Genomic DNA, 19,065 nt, shown 5'->3' with positions numbered 1-19,065 from the left:
TCAAAACATTCGTCGAAATTTTTTTTTTAGGTTGGTATGACTGTCAGTGATATCTGCGCCATTAGTGTATAGTAATGTATAAGCTTTTTTCTGAAGTACATAAGTGCATTCGGCGATTATTACGACGAAGGAAATTATTCAGTAAAGGAGTTCTATTAAGTTTTGTGTGCGGAATCAAATTTCTGGTGCCGAAGCGAATGGTGCGAATATTCGTCGCAAGCAAGCGTTTTTGATTGGTACAGATTATTCAAAGAGGGCGAACGCGTTGACGACGAACCAGGTCCAGGACGGCCATCAACATCAACTGAAGATCAACATGTCAATAAAGTAAAGGAATTTGTGCTTGAGAATTAACAGTCAGAGCATCGTTACTGGCATCGTTTGAATATCGGAAGGATCAGTGAAAACCATTTTAAAACATAACTAAGACCTGAGAAAACTGAAAGCACGATTGGTTCCAAAATCATTAAATTTTTTTGAAAAGAAGCGTCGAGTTAATGTCTGTCAAACAATACTTCCCGATTACTAGGATGTCATGAAACGTATTATTACTACCGATGAGTCTTGGATCTTTGCTTGCGACCCGGAAACAGACGATCACAATGACAATGGACCAGACGTTCCATTGCCCGAGTACTAAGAAATTCGAATAGCAATTACCCGCCTGAAGAACAACACAGCCGCGGGGGCCGATGGATTGCCAGCCGAGCTATTCACACACGGCGGCGAAGAACTGATAATGAGCATGTATTAGCTTTTTTGTAAAATATGGTCGCACGAAAGCATGCCCGATGATTGGAATCTAAGTGTGCTCTGCCCAATCCACAAAAAGGGAGACTCCACAATCTGTCCAACTACCGTGGGATAAGTCTCCTAAACATCGCATATAAGGTAATATCGAGCGTATTGTGTGAAAGATTAAAGCCCACCGTCAACAAACTGATTGGACCTTATCAGTGTGGCTTTGGACCTGGAAAATCAACAACCGACCAGATATTCACCATGCGCCAAATCTTGGAAAAGACCACCTCTTCGTCGATTTCAAAGCTGCATTCGACAGCACGAAGAGGAGCTGCCTTTATGCCGCGATGTCTGAATTTGGTATCCCCGCAAAACTAATACGGCTGTGTAAACTGACGTTGAACAACACCAAAAGCTCCGTCAGGATCGGGAAGGACCTCTCCGAGCCGTTCGATACCAAACGAGGTTTCAGACATGGCGACTCCCTATCGTGCGACTTCTTTAACCTGCTGCTGGAGAAAATAATTCGAGCTGCAGAATTTAGTCGAGCAGGTACACGCTTTTATAAGAGTGTACAGCTGCTCGCGTATGCTGATGATAATGATATCATCCGCCTCAACACCCGCGCCGTTAGTTCTGCTTTCTCCAGACTGGACAAGGAAGCAAAGCAAATGGGTCTGGCAGTGATCGAGGTTTGTAGATAGTTTCGTATATTTGGGAATCAGCCTAAACACCACCAACAATTTCAGCCTAGGAATCCAACGCAGGATAACTCTTGCCAACAGGTGCTACTTCGGACTGAGAAGGCAATTAACAAGTAAAGTCCTCTCTCGACGAACAAAAGCCAAGGCTTGGACGATGACAACAACTGATAAGTCGACGTTGCGAGTTTTCGAGAGAAAGGTTCTGCGAAAGATTTATGGTCCTTTGCGCATTGGCCACGGCGAATATCGCATTCGATGGAACGAGTTCAGCGCAAATACTCCTGCTCTGAAAGTATTCGACGCAGTACTCGCCGGAGGAAGCAGAGGAAGAAGAACCTCCACTCCGTTGGAAGGACCAAGTGGAGCAGGACCTGGCTTCGCTGGGAATATCCCATTGGCGCCACGTAGCGAAAAGAAGAAACGACTGGCGCGCTGTTGTTAACTCGGCTATAATCACGTTAGCGGCGTCTACGCCAGTAATGAAGAAGAAGAAACCATATATTCACATTGAAAATGAAAAAAAAATTCACCATCAAATTCTCAACCTCCGATTAGTACCAAAAAGTGCTACATATAAGGCAATTACGTTTTTATCCAGCTATGTTAGGGTTTGCTATCTTCTAAGACGTTGGTATATACTTAGCTTTTATAATTCTATCCTAAGTGAGTTTTCTTCTTTCGCATACACAAATTGTTTTCGGATGGGTGTAGGGTCTATCTATGTAAGGTTTGCATAGCAAATTCAACGGAACTCAATTTTACAATATTATTAAATCATGCCAGTAGCAGTAAATATCTAGTATACTAGCTATTAACTACTTATAATGAGCGTGTAAAGTATTTTAACTTTATTCGAAAGTAATCATAAAGTGCAACTAAAATAAAATAATCGAGAAGAGATAGGGTAGGAAAAGGTTAGAAGTGGTGTAGTTATTAGTACAAGTGGTTTTAGTAGTTCGTGGTGAGCTTTCAAAGTAACAATTCAGTGAAGTGTTGGCTGAAAGCAGTTTGACAGATGTACAAATTTTTTTTTCAACTACTCAAGAGCTTTAAAATTATTTTAGTTTGCGTGAAATTTTTAGGTGAGCGTGATTTGAAAAGCTAATTACAACAATTTTATTTAAACGAAAGAGAAAACAAAGTACTCCAAGTAGACATACAAATAGCAAAAAGTAACGAAGAGTAACGAAGAATAAAAAGTGAGCGATAACCGAGGCGGCATTTAAAGGAACTAATTGGCTGTAAGACAGTTGTATTCAAATGTTTTCATTAAAGAAATAGATTTTTCAACTATTTTATTTCAAGCAATAAATTCAATAAGCGAAGAACAGAAAGTGCTAAGCAGTTTGAATAATTTATTTAATTTATTTCATTTAATTTTTTCTTTGGATTGTGCGCTTTCGCATAATTTTTTTTAATTTTTAAATCATACTATTAAAACTAATTAAGAAAATTTAGAAACAACTGGAATAAATTGAGCGAATTTAAAATTAGAACATAAGAGAGAGCATGGAATGATAAAAAAACGAATGGCATTTCGCCATGGCGTTCGTTCAAGTTTTATACAAAAGTAGAGAACGTAAATATATAATTGTTATTTTTGGCAAAAAATATTTTTAGTTTGATTATTTACGGCTGAATATTGGAAAAATGAGACAAAACTTTTCACGACTACTTACAGTTGCTTCAGTTGCCTGTTACATTTGATAATCAATTGCGTTGTTGCGGTTGTGAATGTGGCAGTGGCAGTGGCAGTGGCAATGGGTGAAAACGGTGGCGGTGTAGTATCAATGGTTTAGGTGGTAGTGGTGGTGGAATTGTGGTAGCATTAATTTGTGGTTGTAGCATTGTTGCAGCGACATTTAAGTGTGTTGCAAAATTATTTGTAAGTTTTTTGTTTTAAATTAAATGATGTTCGTTTAGCAAAACCGAAGAGTTCAAAATTCCATTCGCATGTGGGTGTAGGTGGTGATGAATTTGTTGTATGCATGTATCAGGTTGTGGTTTCCGATTTGGGATTTGTATTTGTATTTTTAGATGAATTTTAAGTTTAGTTCGTGTCGTTTCCGAGCAGGATGTGTGTCATTTAATGTTGGCAATTTAATTCAAAAATCATTTACGGTGACAAGTGACAGATACATGTATATATATATTATGTAATAATGGTAATGTTGTGTTGATAATGTTGGCGGTGGGAATGCGTATTTTGTAAAGCAAAAATATAAAATTTCAAAAGTTTTTCAAATTAGTATAAAGCAAATTATTGTAATATATGTGTTTAAAATTACTACGCCGACGACATTTATTTAGATAATTTTGAATTTTTATAATTATGGTTTTTTCCTGAAATTTTATATTTTCCAATAAAATTTTTTATTTCTCAACCAATTTAATTAATTAAGAAATTCTTGCTCTAAAAAGGCAAACATAAGGCGTGTCGGTCGTTCAAGAACTGGGAAATGAACTGGGTTTTGTAAATGTGTCGTTTTCTTGTTCTACTTACAGCAAAAGTTTTTACTTAGAACTTTTTGTAGATAAACCCAAATATAGCATAAATTGTAGTTAGGCAAGTGGTTATTTAAGTAAGTTTGTATAGAAGCAAGTTGGAAAATCTCAATAGTTACTTGTAAGAGCATTCCATAAATAAAAGTATGAAAATACAAATTAAATATACACTCGAAATCTCTAGTATAGAATAAGTTAGTTTTCGGTTAATGTTTACGGGTTACATGTAATACGAAATGTGTACAAATATTATTGTTTTATTTTGTTGTTTTTTCTGAATAGTAATATTGGGATGCATTAGTGAAAGTACAAACAATGTATAACTAAAATGAAATCAAAATGAAGAAGGCACTGTTAGTATATGAGACAAAGGAAATGATTTAAGCCAAAGGAGGAACAAAGTTCAAACGGCTGGCGAGCAAGAGAAAAGGCGTCGAAATTGGTGTTCAGCGGGGAAGCAAACTATGAGCTCATTTAATTCCAGCCAGTGCTAATGGAACTATCCCAAGCATAAGTTTAATTGTCAAGCATTTAAGGAATGAGTCTTAAAATATATTTAATATTTTAATGAAATTCAATTGGAATAAAAGCTGTATTTCTAGGAGTCAAGGAGTTAAATGAATATAGCCTTTTCTATCCCAAAGCATGAATAAGCGAGCTACCTTTAGGCAGCGCATGAAAAACTGAACGGATTATAGCCCAATAACTGGACTGATGGAAAGTCTAAAACAAGCTTTAGTATTTGATGTTTTAAGCACAAAACTCTAGTTTATTTTTAGTTACAAAAATAATGAAAGAATACAGGAGTCACATATTGCAGGACGACCTAACAATGTTAGAGCCATTATCAGCTAATTGGAATTACTTTTGTTAGAAGCAGCGAAAAGCGCACTTATTTGGCATTCAGGAACAAGCTCTGACAGGGGGAAATAAAAAACTTCGACATTTCACAGGAAACCCGATTTACGCTCGAGTATTTCAATTGGCCGCGCATAGTTTTAAAGCGAGTGGTTAGTACCAATCAACATATTAGGTTTACAGCTATCTAAACTAAAAGTAATTAAGTACACATTGAAAAGAAATTAGTTAAACACATGTAAAATTTTACAAATACAAAAACAATTTTATGGTTATCGTATTAGTGTAATAAGTAGTGTTTTGTACTTACATCGTGCTGGTGTTGTAATTTTAGTTGTAGTTGTAGTAGATGAGTATTTGTAGAGGATAGTTGTTCAGATAAGGTTTTTTATTGATTGATATTTGAATGTTGTTGTGATTGCGAATGTTGGTAGGTTTCAACGAATTGTTTGGTTTTATGTTTCGTTTGATGAAAGAGATTTTTTAAACGACAGCAAAAAATTTAAATTTAAAATACAGAAGTTTTAAATAGTTTCAAACAATTTTGTTCGTTTTGAATAATACATATTTGTTTACACAGAGAAAAGGACAATATTCGTAGAAATATTCGTGTACGTGGAAATAACATAACATATGTATGTGTGTGTATTGGAGTTTTTAAATTGGTTTCGATATGTCGTGTACAGTTTCGATGTTGTATTTCGGCAAATTGTGCAATTTTTTTTTAAGTGTATTCGGGTTTATGTTTCAAAAAGTAATTTTGCATGGAAATTATTTTCAAGTTCGGTTTTTGTGTAATTTTTAAAAAGTTTTTTTTTTTTTGGTTTAGTTTTCATGGGTCGCCATTTCGTATTTGGTTTCATTTTTGTGTGATGGTACATAAATAAAATGTGAAAAAGGAAAATTAAAAGATATATGATTATTAATTATCGCGGTGATTCATTGTAAAAATATATATACATAATAATGTTATATACACATATGTATGTGTTAAATTGACTTAAGAATTATTGCAAGTGCTTGCTTAAAGAAAATACGTAAATTACGGCGTTGACTCTCAGATACGTAGCGAAAGAATTCTTACTGTAAGTTTGTCGAATGGCGTACGCTTACAACGCTTTGAATATACGAAATATGTATATAAAAATAATTTATTATACTTAATTTTTAAAACATACTAGATAGTCACCAGCTTTCACTTAACTTTGCATTATTACTTTTATTATAACATAAAAATTGCGTTGTTCTATAATATTTAGTAATTTGAGAAACGCTGAAGCTCATTAATTGCGCAACTCATCAGACAAGAGTTTCAACAAGTCAATAGTTATACATTATATTATATATGTAATTATGAATATACTTGTATGTATGTGCATATTGCAGCTAGTGGTAGTAACTTAGAAACTATGCCACAAAAGTGTCGCCTAAATGTGTTTGTAAATACTTTTGTTGCTTCAAAACCTAACGTCAAAACGCAATCATTCGTTATTGCGGTTATAGTTGAAAGTTATTATATAATAATATATGTATGTATGTATAATTAGAACTCTTGAAATGCATAACTTGCTTAACGACAATATTCAAAGCTAACATAACATCCGCTTTCGAAATCGTAATTATTGACTATATGATTTATATGTATTTATCGACAACAGCTTGAAATATAACAACTTAAAATGCTAACAGTGCTAAGCATATTAATACGCTGCGTTAGTGTGTATAATTGTGCAATAATTACCCCGAACTCCATCCAAAGCGCATCGACAATACTGCCCACAACGGTGATCAGATCGAAAATATTCCACGGATCCTTGAAGAAGTTCTGCAATGGAACGCAATTATTGTTAAACGAAGTATGTTTTATGAAAAAAGTTAAAAAATATTCAATTGGCGCAAGTACAAATCACTTCACAAAAATAGATATTTCAGTGTTAGCCTAGCAATGGCTGAAATTTACAATGGCAGTTTTGCAAGTGTCGCAGCTCCTCATATTCGTAACAAAACGACTCGCGCATATTTTGTTTCTTAATTTTTGACTTACATTTAATGCTAAGCAAATGCAGTAAATTGCTTACTGAATTAGGTGAATGCGCTACCTACCGTACATCCGAACGCTATTACTTTTACTATTGTCTCCAAAAAGAAGAATAATGTGAATACCAGATTCATGTAGGACAATATATCACTATGAGTTGGCGGTGCATCATGAAACTACAGAAAAATATCATCAACAACATGATTTTTGTTTATTTTTTGTTTGGGAAAGGGAGAAGAAAAAATATGAGCATCTATGAATCAACGGTATGAAAGATGATTTAAAGATTTTTACTAAAAACTATTAAACTGCCAAGCGTACATTTGATTTCGTAGTGGGCATGTGTGTTTTGACATAACATTGTGCGAGAACATAGAGTTAGCAATCAGTCTAAATATGACTACAGATTAGAAGGTCTAAATTACTACATTTTATAGGATGCATATTCCCAGATACAGAAGCAAATGTAAGAAGGCAGTTTGAAATGCTTGAAATAACTAATAGCAAGAAAAACTAATAAATCAACCAACAAATGAAAAGGACTGCAGGCATTTTATAATTTTTTTTTAATTATTTATTAATTTAGCTTTTTCTTATTATAATTAAATAAAACTGCTAAAATTTGTTTAGTAAACTTTGTTATACTATTCTAATAGCTCTGCTGGATTATTTAACATTTTTTAATTTTTCTTAACTTTGTGTAAACACAGAGCTAAATACCGCAAGGATCTAATGCAAAGTTTTTTCGGATTGCTAAGTTATTGGTTATGTGTACAATCTAGTGTTGCAAGCTTGATGTGTTCTACAAAAATTATGAGCGGTTATGTTGCTTTTATGTGTGGTACAAGCTCTGGATAAAATTTATGTTGGGATATGTGTTTGTATGCGAATGTTTGTTAGCATTGCATTACAGCGAAAGTCTGTATTTACTAGAAGGTGCATACAGGTATTTTATAATCTGTTAAAGGGTTATATACATACAATAAGAATTTTCAAAACATAGATTTTTTTTAATTTTATATTCTTAATGTACATACATATGTCTATGTATTTAAAAATACACACAGAAAATTTCGTTCGTTCCTTTGAATATTTTCGAAATTACATGCAAATTTGAAAAAGCGCTTCAGAGGGTTTGGAAGTGCATTCCGAACTATAAACATTTTTCTCAAAATGGTGTTTTCAAATTCGCAAACCGATTAGTTTCAAATTATGCGAAGATTTTTTCTCACCGACATATAATTTTTTTATAAGCAATTTAAGGACAAATTAAGAACAATCGATTTTTCTTTGTAAAAAAGGAGTATTTTGCTTTTAACTGTATATAACCCTTTAGAGAACAAAAATATTATGACGACAAATAAAGGAAATATTGTACATATAATAAACGAAAAAAAATTTTAAACTAGTGTGAATGTAAATATAACGCAGCAAATGAAAATAAACTGTCGAGCTTTCAGAGTAATTGAAAACCAGTTAAGTTTTAGCTTCTTTGGTTCTTAATGTCACCAAGTAACGAACTAACTGTCTAACGCACTTGAAAAACCGTGGTTATCCCAAACTCTTGCCTTTGGCTCAATTTGCAAACCAGTTAGGTTACTCCGAAGGCAAAAACTTAAGCCTGTACTTTATTTTCAAATAATACGTACATATAAATGCTTATAGAATTTTAACTTCCATAATCATAGAATTAATGTATGTAACTTAATTAAAGTTGTTTTAAGGATGTTGTTAAGTGAATCGAATGAGTCACACCATTTTTTGATCATCAGAAAGTGGGATTGGTCATAGATTTAAATTTAGTTCTCAGCACTTTTTGTTATCATCAGTTTTTTTTCACTTAAGAAACACTTAAGAGAAAGCTTAAATTATTTACATATTTTCAAGACCCGGTTTTTTGGAAATTTTGCCTATTATACCACAAATTAAGAACTTGATCGAATGATTAGTAATGAATCTGCAATAGTGGGTGGTTTCGAAACGGTCAGCCTGAAGGGTGTTGAATTGAACAACCAACAAGTATGGCTGCAATTGATGGGACTACTCAAACAGAGTTTGAAACTAAGCGGTTACACTGTTCTTGTTGAAATTGAATCGTGGAAGACAGATGATTGTGCACTTTCGGACAACTGTACCATAACTATATTTATAGTTTGCATAGAATTCTAAAAAATATAAATAAATCTAAAAATGTAATTTTGGATGAAATGAATTGAGAAGTGTGCTTAATGTCGTGCATCACAAGAACCAAAGCGCCATTTTATATTTACATGCTCTTTGTTAGTAGCAGATTCAAGGCAATAAATAGTACTAAATAAAAACGACTAACATGCCACAGCCCCATATAAAACTTACCTGTTCATGTTTTGGACCGGCTTACCTGCACTGCGATATATAGTTTATAAAAATAATGAAACCTGCTCGTGGTTTACACGCACTTTTCATTGTAAATTTCAGCTGAATGCAAGCTTATATCATCATCATTGAGATTGGTTTGATGGTACAATTACAAAAATTTTCTTATTTAACTCAGCTGCTACAAGTCTGAATAACTGTATTGCTACTTTTGGATACAAGGGCATTCGTGCAAAACACCTACCTTAACGCCAAATCCAATGATTTTCAGTACGGTCTCAACGCTGAACATCCCCGTGAATCCCATGTTGATATATTTAAGTGATTTCTCATACATTTCACCTTGGTTATGATACTGCAGAAATGTATTATTAGTTTTTTTATTGTTTAGTATAAGCAAAATGTGTAAACCAATGATTTTTAGCTTGAATATTCCAAGAAATACAGAAATTTAATATATACCATATACTTATGTATTTAATATATAGAAGATAGAGTGAAGCGAAACATGGTAAATTTTATATATATAAAATGAAGATGGCATATTTAAACAGTTAGTAGATATTGACACAAACTTACAGAGAGTTGCATGAGTGTGAGTTACATAGTTGAGCAATTCACAACCTGTCGTAAAGCATCGTAAAATCGTAAAATTATAAAAAAAAAAAAAACAAGTGTAAAAATTTATAATTTTACGATTTTACGATGCTTTACGACAGGTTGTGAATTGAACAAGTGTTTATAACATTTATTTACAGAATAACGTTCATATATATTCGTTTGCAAAATCCAAAGAGTTCCCTAAACAAAACAAATTACAGTGTGTGATATTTATCTTTACAATTTCAGGTCACGTATTTGTTTGGAAAGTTAGTATACTTTTTTTGAAAAACTAACTTTTTGTCAAAATTAATTTTTATTATTCAACGATGAAATTCTTTTAGAACGTTTAGTTTTTTGCTTCTAGTGCGTGTTTCGACTATTTCTTTTCGGAGATACAGCGAGAACTTGTGCGCTTGAGGCTAGCTAGGCTAGCTGCGCCGTCTTTAAACGCGTTTCTCTCGAAACTGTGTTTTTGAAGTCGATTGGCAAGATTTCTCGAGAACTACTCAACCGATCTTCCTTATTAACAGTGTATGTTTGTAACCATAAAAAATTCGTATAACCACCAGAAAAATGGTGTTGTGTCGACTATTGAAAATGCACACCAAATAATTCTTCTTTATTTAAGAAACAATATCGCCCAAAAAGCATATTTTTTATTAATTTTTATGGTCACGCCATTTATTCGGTTAAAATTATGTTTGTTTTTATTACTTGAATATCACCAGGTCATGGTATAGCTTATAAGACTGGCATTAAGAATGACAACACCAAAAAAGTTCACCATAATTACTTTAATATTTATAAGAAACTTTTAAATAAAGAAATTGAAACACGTCGGTGCAGTGATGAGTAAACAAAAACGACTGTAAAAAAACACATTTTATTTGAATTTATAAACCATTTCGTTTTTACATGCAAAATTTACACAAACAAGATTTTAATTTTTTGCATTTATTGTTCAACATCAACACACAGTTATGTAATAGTTTGTTTTCTAATCACGAAAATTAAATGAACGTCTTTTTCTGAAATTGTCTGTTCGTAAAAATCCCTTTCCTTTCTGTTGTTTATGTTTCTTGTAATGCGATGTAGACTTTATCTGTATTCGACTGTATTAACTTAGTACGTACTTAAGTATATGCCTGCATTTTTCATTAGTTTAGCAAAACGAGATGAAATATTATTTATGTTTTAGGAAATAACAATAGCTTTATAGTTATAAAATTTAAAGTTTAAATTGTTATAAAATTTACTTTACAATGTCTATCAACACTACCCATCAGCAAAAATCAGAAAAATAAAAATCTCAAACGAAATAAATAATATATTCGTATATCTATATGTATATGCAAGTAAGTGAATTTGAAAGAGTACGCTAAATATGTATCTATGTATGTATATGCAATTGTTCTTACCTTCATCATAAGCAGTAAAGTATTGAACACAATTAGCATCATTATAAAATATTCGAATGGCGTCGAGACTACAATGCGCCAGACTTTGTACTTGAACGTGTTTCGATTTTTGGGCATATACCGTTCGAGCGGGCGCGCACCTATCGTGAAATCTATGCAGGATTTCTGTAATTACGAAACATTTTTAATAAGCAAATATTTGAGTAACTTTTGTAAGGAAAAAGGTCTTTGGTAGCCACATATCATGCATTGGTCTGTTAAATTTGCTACAAAATATAAAGAACACTCAAGGAAAAATGTGATTATTTTTGTAAATATGGGTTTGTGTATATGTACATATTTATATTGACGTACGCTTACACAATATATAGAACACAAATTGTATATATTGTTCCTACAATTAGAACTAGTATATATATACATATAAAGCGAAGTGTGATGTCAGTGTATACATACATATTAGTGCCGACAGAGTTAGCCACTAAAATCGACTTGAATAACTGGGAATTTCTGAAATGATTAGTTCATTATCTATCTACTTGGATACCTTATATGCTAAAATATTGGAGTAAAAGCCATATTTTTTGAAATAATTTCCCAAAAGTCTCTCGTAATGCTACAAATTGTCGACCTAAATGTTTGCGAATTCGTTATAAGTTACAATAATCATAAATTACTAAGAATAAAGCAGTATAACGGATTTTAAACATACTTAATTATTATTATTATTTTTTTTTTTCAAAGTATAACGGTTCAAAGTATTCTGTAATTTTTGACAGAGAATCTTAAATGCAATAGTAATAAAATCATTCAACACTTATCCACACCAGAAGCGAGGTATCACTTCACCAAATTGCATAGTACTTATAGACTCGGGAAGAACAGTATAAACACAGTGTGTGACTAAAGTCATAACATAACAGGTAATTTCAACTACAATCGTGAATAAATTAATTCTGTATTCATTTATAATAAGAAAATTTACATTGCAATGGGACGTTTTTCTTGCATGTTTGAGTTTTACAACTTTTACTATTTGCTTATACAAATGCCGCGCAAGCAGCTCACATAAGAAGATCGTAATTAATTTTAAATTTACACTTTAAAAACAGAAAATCTTATTCAGAACTATCTGTTCAGAAGCCGATTTACTTTTTAACAAAAACACGTTTGTCAGGTTAAAAATAATCCACGAAGTGGTCGCCTGGCAAAACTCGATGATCGATGATCAAAATTGTGGATAAAATTTGTAGAGTTATTAGCCAAACACTTCGTAAAGACGTGCACACTGAAACTAATCGCAGGACGATAAAGAGTTTGGACTCGGCTTGTATACAACAAGAAAAAGCACCATGTGTCGAAGAAGCATATACTCCCAAAGGCTTGAGTTTGGCAAAGAATATAAAAATAACTCTGTTGAGTTTTGGCGCCAAAAAATATGTGGTAATATTTGTTGATGAATGTAAATGTAATATATTTAGATCAGACGGACGTAACAAAGTTTTGTGGCAGACTACAGATATTTATAATCCCAAATGTACATTGAAAATAGTTAAGCATGGACAAGGAGGAATGATGATTTCGAGGTTCTTGGGGTCTGCTTGAAGGAATTTATTGAAGGTACGATGGACTATAAGTTATACACCATTTTCCTTAAGCGGATTCTGAGCGTCTTGGCCTCTACCAAAGGCAGATTAAAATACCCGACTTTGGTTATTATATAAAGTTCCACATCTACTAAATCAGCCTCCCTGGAGTCGGAATCTCAAACCGATTGATCAGCAAATTTTTGCAAAAACCTCAAGGATAACGAAATTAGAAGAAAGTCCGACTTAAACGCAGCTTTAAAGGAGGAGTGGAGCAATATTAGTAAATCTATTTGAAACAATTAGTCTCGGCAATGCCTAGACGATTTAACGAAGTTATAAAAAAATGGATATCCCACTTAATATTAAAAATAATATAACATTTTTAGTTATAGTCTAATTAAACAAAATTAATAGCAAATCACGACTTCTGTGGAAGCGAATTTGGTAATCATTCAAGTTTTTCTTTATTTAACGGGTAATCCCATTAGAGGTACTTTTTTCAATAGCCCTTTTTGACAGATCACCGGTGAGTCCTGTCAAGCTGTCGTGTTCCTTTTGTTCAATACAGTTTGGCATTTAATTATGGAAAGACTTACGTCTGAGCAACGTTTACAAATCGTTCTACAAATTATGAAAATTCACGTTTTATAAAGAATGGGTTTCGCCGCTCTCCATCAACTTTTGGTCAATGTAATCGGCCTAATGAGCGTAGTATTCGCAACACCATCACCCATCTTGAGACCCAGCATTCATTACTGGATAATATTGGTTCGAACAGACCACGTCCAGCAAGCAGTGAAGAAAATCTAGAAGCCGTAGCTGAGAGTGTACACGAAGACCTTCGAGTGTTGTTTCGGCGCCGTTCGCAGCAACTCGGACTGGCGTACGGAACAACTTGGCGTCGTGATCTTAAATTGGAAGCATACAAAATACAGCTTGTGCAAGAACTGAAACCGCTAGACCATACCAAGCAACATCACTTCCCATGGGCTCTTGAAAAGTTCCAAGAAAACCCGACGTTTTTAAGCCAAATTTTGTTGAGCCATGAGGCTCATTTTTGGCTCAATGGGTATGTAAACGAGCAAAATTGCCGCATTTTGAATCCGAAAAGGTTCAAGAGCAAAAATTTTATCCAGAAAAAATAACGGTTTGGTTTGTGAGCCGGTGGAATCATCGGTTCATATTTCTTCAAAAGTGATTCCGGTGAAAACGAAACCGCCAATGTCGACCGTTATCGCGCCTTGATTACCTACTAATTGACCCTTGAAATTGAAGCACGTGATCTCGACGAAATTTGCTTTCAACAAGATGGCGCTACTTCCCACACATCGCATCAACCAATGGATTTATTGAGAGAACACCTCGTTGAGCAGAAACACGGCCGGTCGATTGGTCATCAAGATCGTGTGACATCACATCGCGGACAATCCCGCTTCGATTCAGGTGTAGGAGCAAAACTTCATGCGTGTCATTCGCCAGTTGCCAGTCGAAATGCTCTAACTAGTCATCGAAAATTGGACTCAGCGGATGAACCATCTGAGACGTAGCCGTGGCCAACATTTGAAATAGATAATCTTTAAAAAATAAATGCCAAAGAATGTTCTTTCGAATGATAATAAAAATTCAAAATTAAATTTGATGGTTCTGTGTTTTGTGTTTTGTGTTTAGGGAGTTTCGAAATGGATCACTGTATATAAGTATAAGTAAACTATTAGTAATAGCTTAAGTTTACTCTATGATTTTCTCAAACCATTATGTTGCGAAAATCTAGTGATAACTTTTACTTTTGGCATTTACCAAAAAATTTAATTAATTAACATATAAAGTTGACATCACCTGCTGGATCATGACTTTAGTGACACGCTGTAATTCCATTATCACTCCCGTTAATAGACTAAACAATGTGTAATGTGTAGTGATGGTTAGACAAGGAAAGATGATTCACATTTTATTTTTGTTCTGTGATCATGTTGAATTGGATTGGATTAAAAAATGATAGCCTTACTATGGAAACTATGTACATATGTAGCGCCAATACGGTTGTTCTAAAATAATGTTAAATTTGGTTTGTGAAAGCTAGCGAATGTAAGATAACTAATTGTAAGTCATTATTATGAGTAACCTATCACTAGCGTATCTAATTCTAAATATAAAGTATGATATTGCGAGTATAAAAATTGTATAACTAAATTTTAGAAATTAGTTCTTAAAAGCGTATTTGATAGTTAATGTGATATTTATGTTTTATGCATATCCGACCATGTGAGAGTGTTCGCAGCAGCTTTTAATTTTCGATATTTTAAAAGCTTTGCAATACTCGATTTGAAATCGTCAATTTCCGGTAAATGTACAACATTTATATAGATTCATTAGCTCTAGTTTCTGCGGGACTATGGAGTCGTAATTCCAAAAATGCTTTCGAATGTTCATAGCTTTCAGTTCTAAAGCTGTGCATGAAATTAAAAACGCCGAAATTATGGTAAAGCGCCGAAAGTTCGTTACGGAGATTAATTTGAGCTATTCTAGGGAAATGTGTCTAATAGTGTTGGCTAAATAATAGAAGGACTTTCATATTTTTGAATGTGGAAGCTGAAAATCGATTAGCGATACTTTCTTTGTAATGACTACTTAGCATTTATGTTGTATTTTAGTATTTAGTATCTAAATCATTGGCGTGGAATATTTAAATTTTGTGTGAATTTGGGCGTGGTGATGTGTACTTGTGTCTTGTGTCTTCACTAATTACTAAACTATTCTATTGAATGAAGTTTTTTTTGTCTAAAAAGCGTTGTGTATAAAATCTATATTTTATATATACACTTTTAAGAGCCCATTGACACATTAAGCAGTTATGTATGCACAACGTAAAGTATATTTGAAGTTTTAGTCTGTATTTGGATGAAAACATACAAGGAACCAAATTGTTTTTTATATTCACAACATTGACACTACGCTCTAGATTAAGGTGGTAACATTTGTAAGCAGATTGCTTTACAACACACATATATGTACGTAAATTATTTTGGCTAGTTTAGTTAATGTAGCTCACCTGATTTTTATCAATTTCACCATCTTGCAACTCAGCCTCGCCTTGCTCTTGAAATGTTATGATAATCAAGGCCACGAATATATTCACGAAGAAGAATGGAAATACAATGAAATACACAATATAAAATATGGACATTTCGATCCGGAAATTTTGTATGGGACCCCTATCTTCATACGTGGCAGCCATTGAGTGTTGTAGAACTCTATTAAATTTTGAATATTTATTATAACAATTAATTGGCTATAATATTCAATATACTGTAAGGTGAATTATAATTGTTATACATATATAATATATACTAACAACATTTCGAGCAAATAACTACTTATGACTAAATACCTATGCAATATGCCATAATAATACATATATACAGTTAGTTTTCATAGGTTTTGCTTACTGTGGCCATCCTTCGCCGGTCTGTACCGCGAAAAGCGTCAGCATTGCCGCCGCCACGTTGTCATAGTGAAAACTACGCGGCCGCCAAATGCGCTCCTCTTGCTTTGGAAGTAACTCGTCCTCCTCATATTTAAAATAGTAACCCCTTGATTGTTTTTTTTTTTGTTTTTATTTGATAAGAATTGGCGATGGAGTTGAAAAAGTTTGTAAATTTGCTCATTTTCTAAATTCTTTCAATCAAAATTAAGTCAAAACAGTAAACAAAAAACCCAAAAGATTGGCAAATGCCTAAATAAGAAACAAAAATGATCACAACTAACTGAGAATGGATAGTAAGATTAAAAAGATGCAACAGAGGTGATAGTGAAAGTGAGAGTGAAAGCGATAGGTGAGCGTGGTAGTGATAATGTTGACAGTTACAGGAAAGCTTTGCTGGCGAAAGCTCATTTTACCGCCGCTAAGCTGTTGCAATGTAGCGTACAGAACAGTTACGAGTACAACAAGGAGAGGATGGAACAATATTGAAAACGTTAGATATGTAAATGTGATTTTGTATGTTTTCATATGTATGTGAATCGTTTGTCATTTTTGTTTGCAGAAGCATACACATATGGTTGATTAGAGGCAACCATTTGATTGAACAGGGAAAAATAAAGTCATTTAGGCGTAAAGAAATAGTAAATGTTACAAAATTGATATTAGCAACTTAATAATGTAGAAAATACTTAGTACATAGTTATTAAAAGCTACCGCAATTAAAACTACCTAAAAAGGAACAAGAGATTCATTTAATCTACTAGGAAGTAATATGCTAACAAATGACCAGAAGCCCACCTCCCTATTGCTCGTTAATATTTATATGTGAAGAGCTTTCAAATATCTTTCAAAATAGGAAAATTTTAATATACAATTTTATTTACTTCACCAAACTCAATAATTGTTCAAACCTAATTATGATTATGTAAGAAATTCATTATAAACTCTGCATGAACTGTTTATTCTTTTGTAACTATGGAAACTCAATAAGAAGAGTTTAAGATGGTGAGAAAATCTTTCAAATAATATTGTACTAAAGGCCCTTGAATGAGCTAAAGATTTGAATAAGCAATATAACAGTTTGCATTCAACGGAGAAAGTTTCACTTTTTCAAATCGAATTAAGCTTACTTAATAAGTGGTTTTAAGAAAATATCTCTGCCTTGAGTATTTATTGGTAATTTTGAATGACAGCTACATATTTGCTATAGTGGTCCAATTTGAACAATATTGCCTTGCATGGAAATCTGATGCGAATCTTGTCGAAGAAACAAATTTTCCATGCAAGCTCTTATTTGATTGAGCAGTTTGTATAGCAAGCTATACATATGTATAGTAGTCCGCTCTGAGCAATATGTTCGAATTTTGTAGCATTGCCATGGATAACTGATTCTGACAAATATATGCCATGAAAAAAAATTTACCACACAAGGACTTGATTTTGATTGATCAGCGGCAGCTATAGTTGCTATAGTAGTTCCGACAAATGGGTAGGAACGGACATGTGCAAACTTTCAGATCGCCCTGTTCTACACCTAATTTGTTAGAAATATACGAAAACAGAACTTACAAAAATGTTTGCTCCACTGTACATAACATTATTTACAAGTGTACTCAACATAAAAGGCTTCCAACCTACACATAAAGGAAGGTAATTTCTAGATAGAAAAAAGTTTCTATGTACGAGTATTTACAAATATTACTATCTCTCAGATATACTAGCTTCCTAACCTTCTAAAAATAAGAAAAAAAATCGAAAAACAAAAACGTTAAAAAGCTATTTATTTTTATAAACATTTGGAAATTATTTACAATTGAGACGAGTTAATGGAAATTTCCCTATTTTAAATATATTTAAAAAATTTTAGCTTTTCGAATAACTCTATTAAATATGTGAAAAGTATATTTGTTATAAAAAGCTTTCGAGATTCTTTGAACTACATAATGATATTCAAGCTGTTTATACTGTTGTGGTGGAGCGGCATTGGCGGCTACAAACACACACAGACGTAGAAACGTAAAAATATACTTTTCGTTTGTAAGTTCATTGCACACGAAGGCAAACAGTTAAAACAACAAGATATGAAAATTCTTTGTGTTTTACATTTGAGTGAGTGTATGTAAGATTAACAACAATAACACAAAATTAATGTAAAATACGGGAACGGTGTGTGTATGTATGGGAACAATTGAGGAACACACGAATCAGAAATTTAAAAAATAAGTGTGTCCAAAATATGTCAATTAAAAGGGATACGTTTTTTCCAAATTGAACGTGAACTCAACTGAAATGAACTGACTACTGCGTAGGACTACGAACACTAAAAGCTTTTGGGCTTCAGTTAATATTTTCTTTGCTATTAGTATTATTTTTTCTCAGTTTTGTCAACTGAATCCTGTACGTTTATCAATGCTTTATTAGTGAGTGGGTGCATAATTCACACGAATTATAAGAAAATTCTTTGAGAAATTAGACTAAAATCCTCGCATTTAATTTAAGTCTAGAGTCAAGCCCTGATCTTTTTTTTGTTCATTAGCTTATTGGTTTATTGCAAACATGTGTTCGCTGTATTGGAAGTGTAGGCGTGTTCGAGTGTATGTTTAGTTTGCTTGGCTGTGAGTTCTTGTTAAGCGCGTGCTATAAAAACAATAACATTAAAGCTTATTAAGAAATCTTCTGGCAGTAATATGGACTCTTTGGTTAAAAGTTGAGTTGACCAATTTAATAAAATGAATTTTTGCACTTTTCCATCTGCTTTCGTTTCATCGTTTCC

At 33.1% G+C, this 19,065-nt stretch overlaps 1 protein-coding gene across 8 annotated transcripts in view; it reads right to left on the bottom strand.

Moving 5' to 3' along the window:
• Positions 1-19,065, bottom strand: part of LOC120776200 (voltage-dependent calcium channel type A subunit alpha-1) — a 119,605-nt gene that overhangs the window by 44,564 nt on the left and 55,976 nt on the right. For 7 of the 8 annotated variants that reach the window (XM_040106832.1, XM_040106833.1, XM_040106826.1 and 4 more), the window contains 5 exons: positions 16,258-16,401; positions 15,861-16,062; positions 11,223-11,387; positions 9,446-9,556; positions 6,550-6,633 (listed from right to left, as the gene is read on the bottom strand). In XM_040106832.1, coding sequence (XP_039962766.1) covers positions 6,550-6,633; positions 9,446-9,556; positions 11,223-11,387; positions 15,861-16,062; positions 16,258-16,401 — 706 coding nt within the window. Of the gene's footprint in view, positions 1-5,118; positions 5,125-6,549; positions 6,634-9,445; positions 9,557-11,222; positions 11,388-15,860; positions 16,063-16,257; positions 16,402-19,065 lie in introns of all 8 variants that reach the window. The other variant, XM_040106831.1, reaches the window with a different exon arrangement.

This window comes from Bactrocera tryoni, chromosome 4 (genome assembly GCF_016617805.1).
Source record: "Bactrocera tryoni isolate S06 chromosome 4, CSIRO_BtryS06_freeze2, whole genome shotgun sequence".
Classification (NCBI taxonomy): domain Eukaryota; kingdom Metazoa; phylum Arthropoda; class Insecta; order Diptera; family Tephritidae; genus Bactrocera; species Bactrocera tryoni.
Note: the sequence above shows the minus strand (reverse complement) of the source record. Positions and strands in the feature narration are given on the sequence as shown.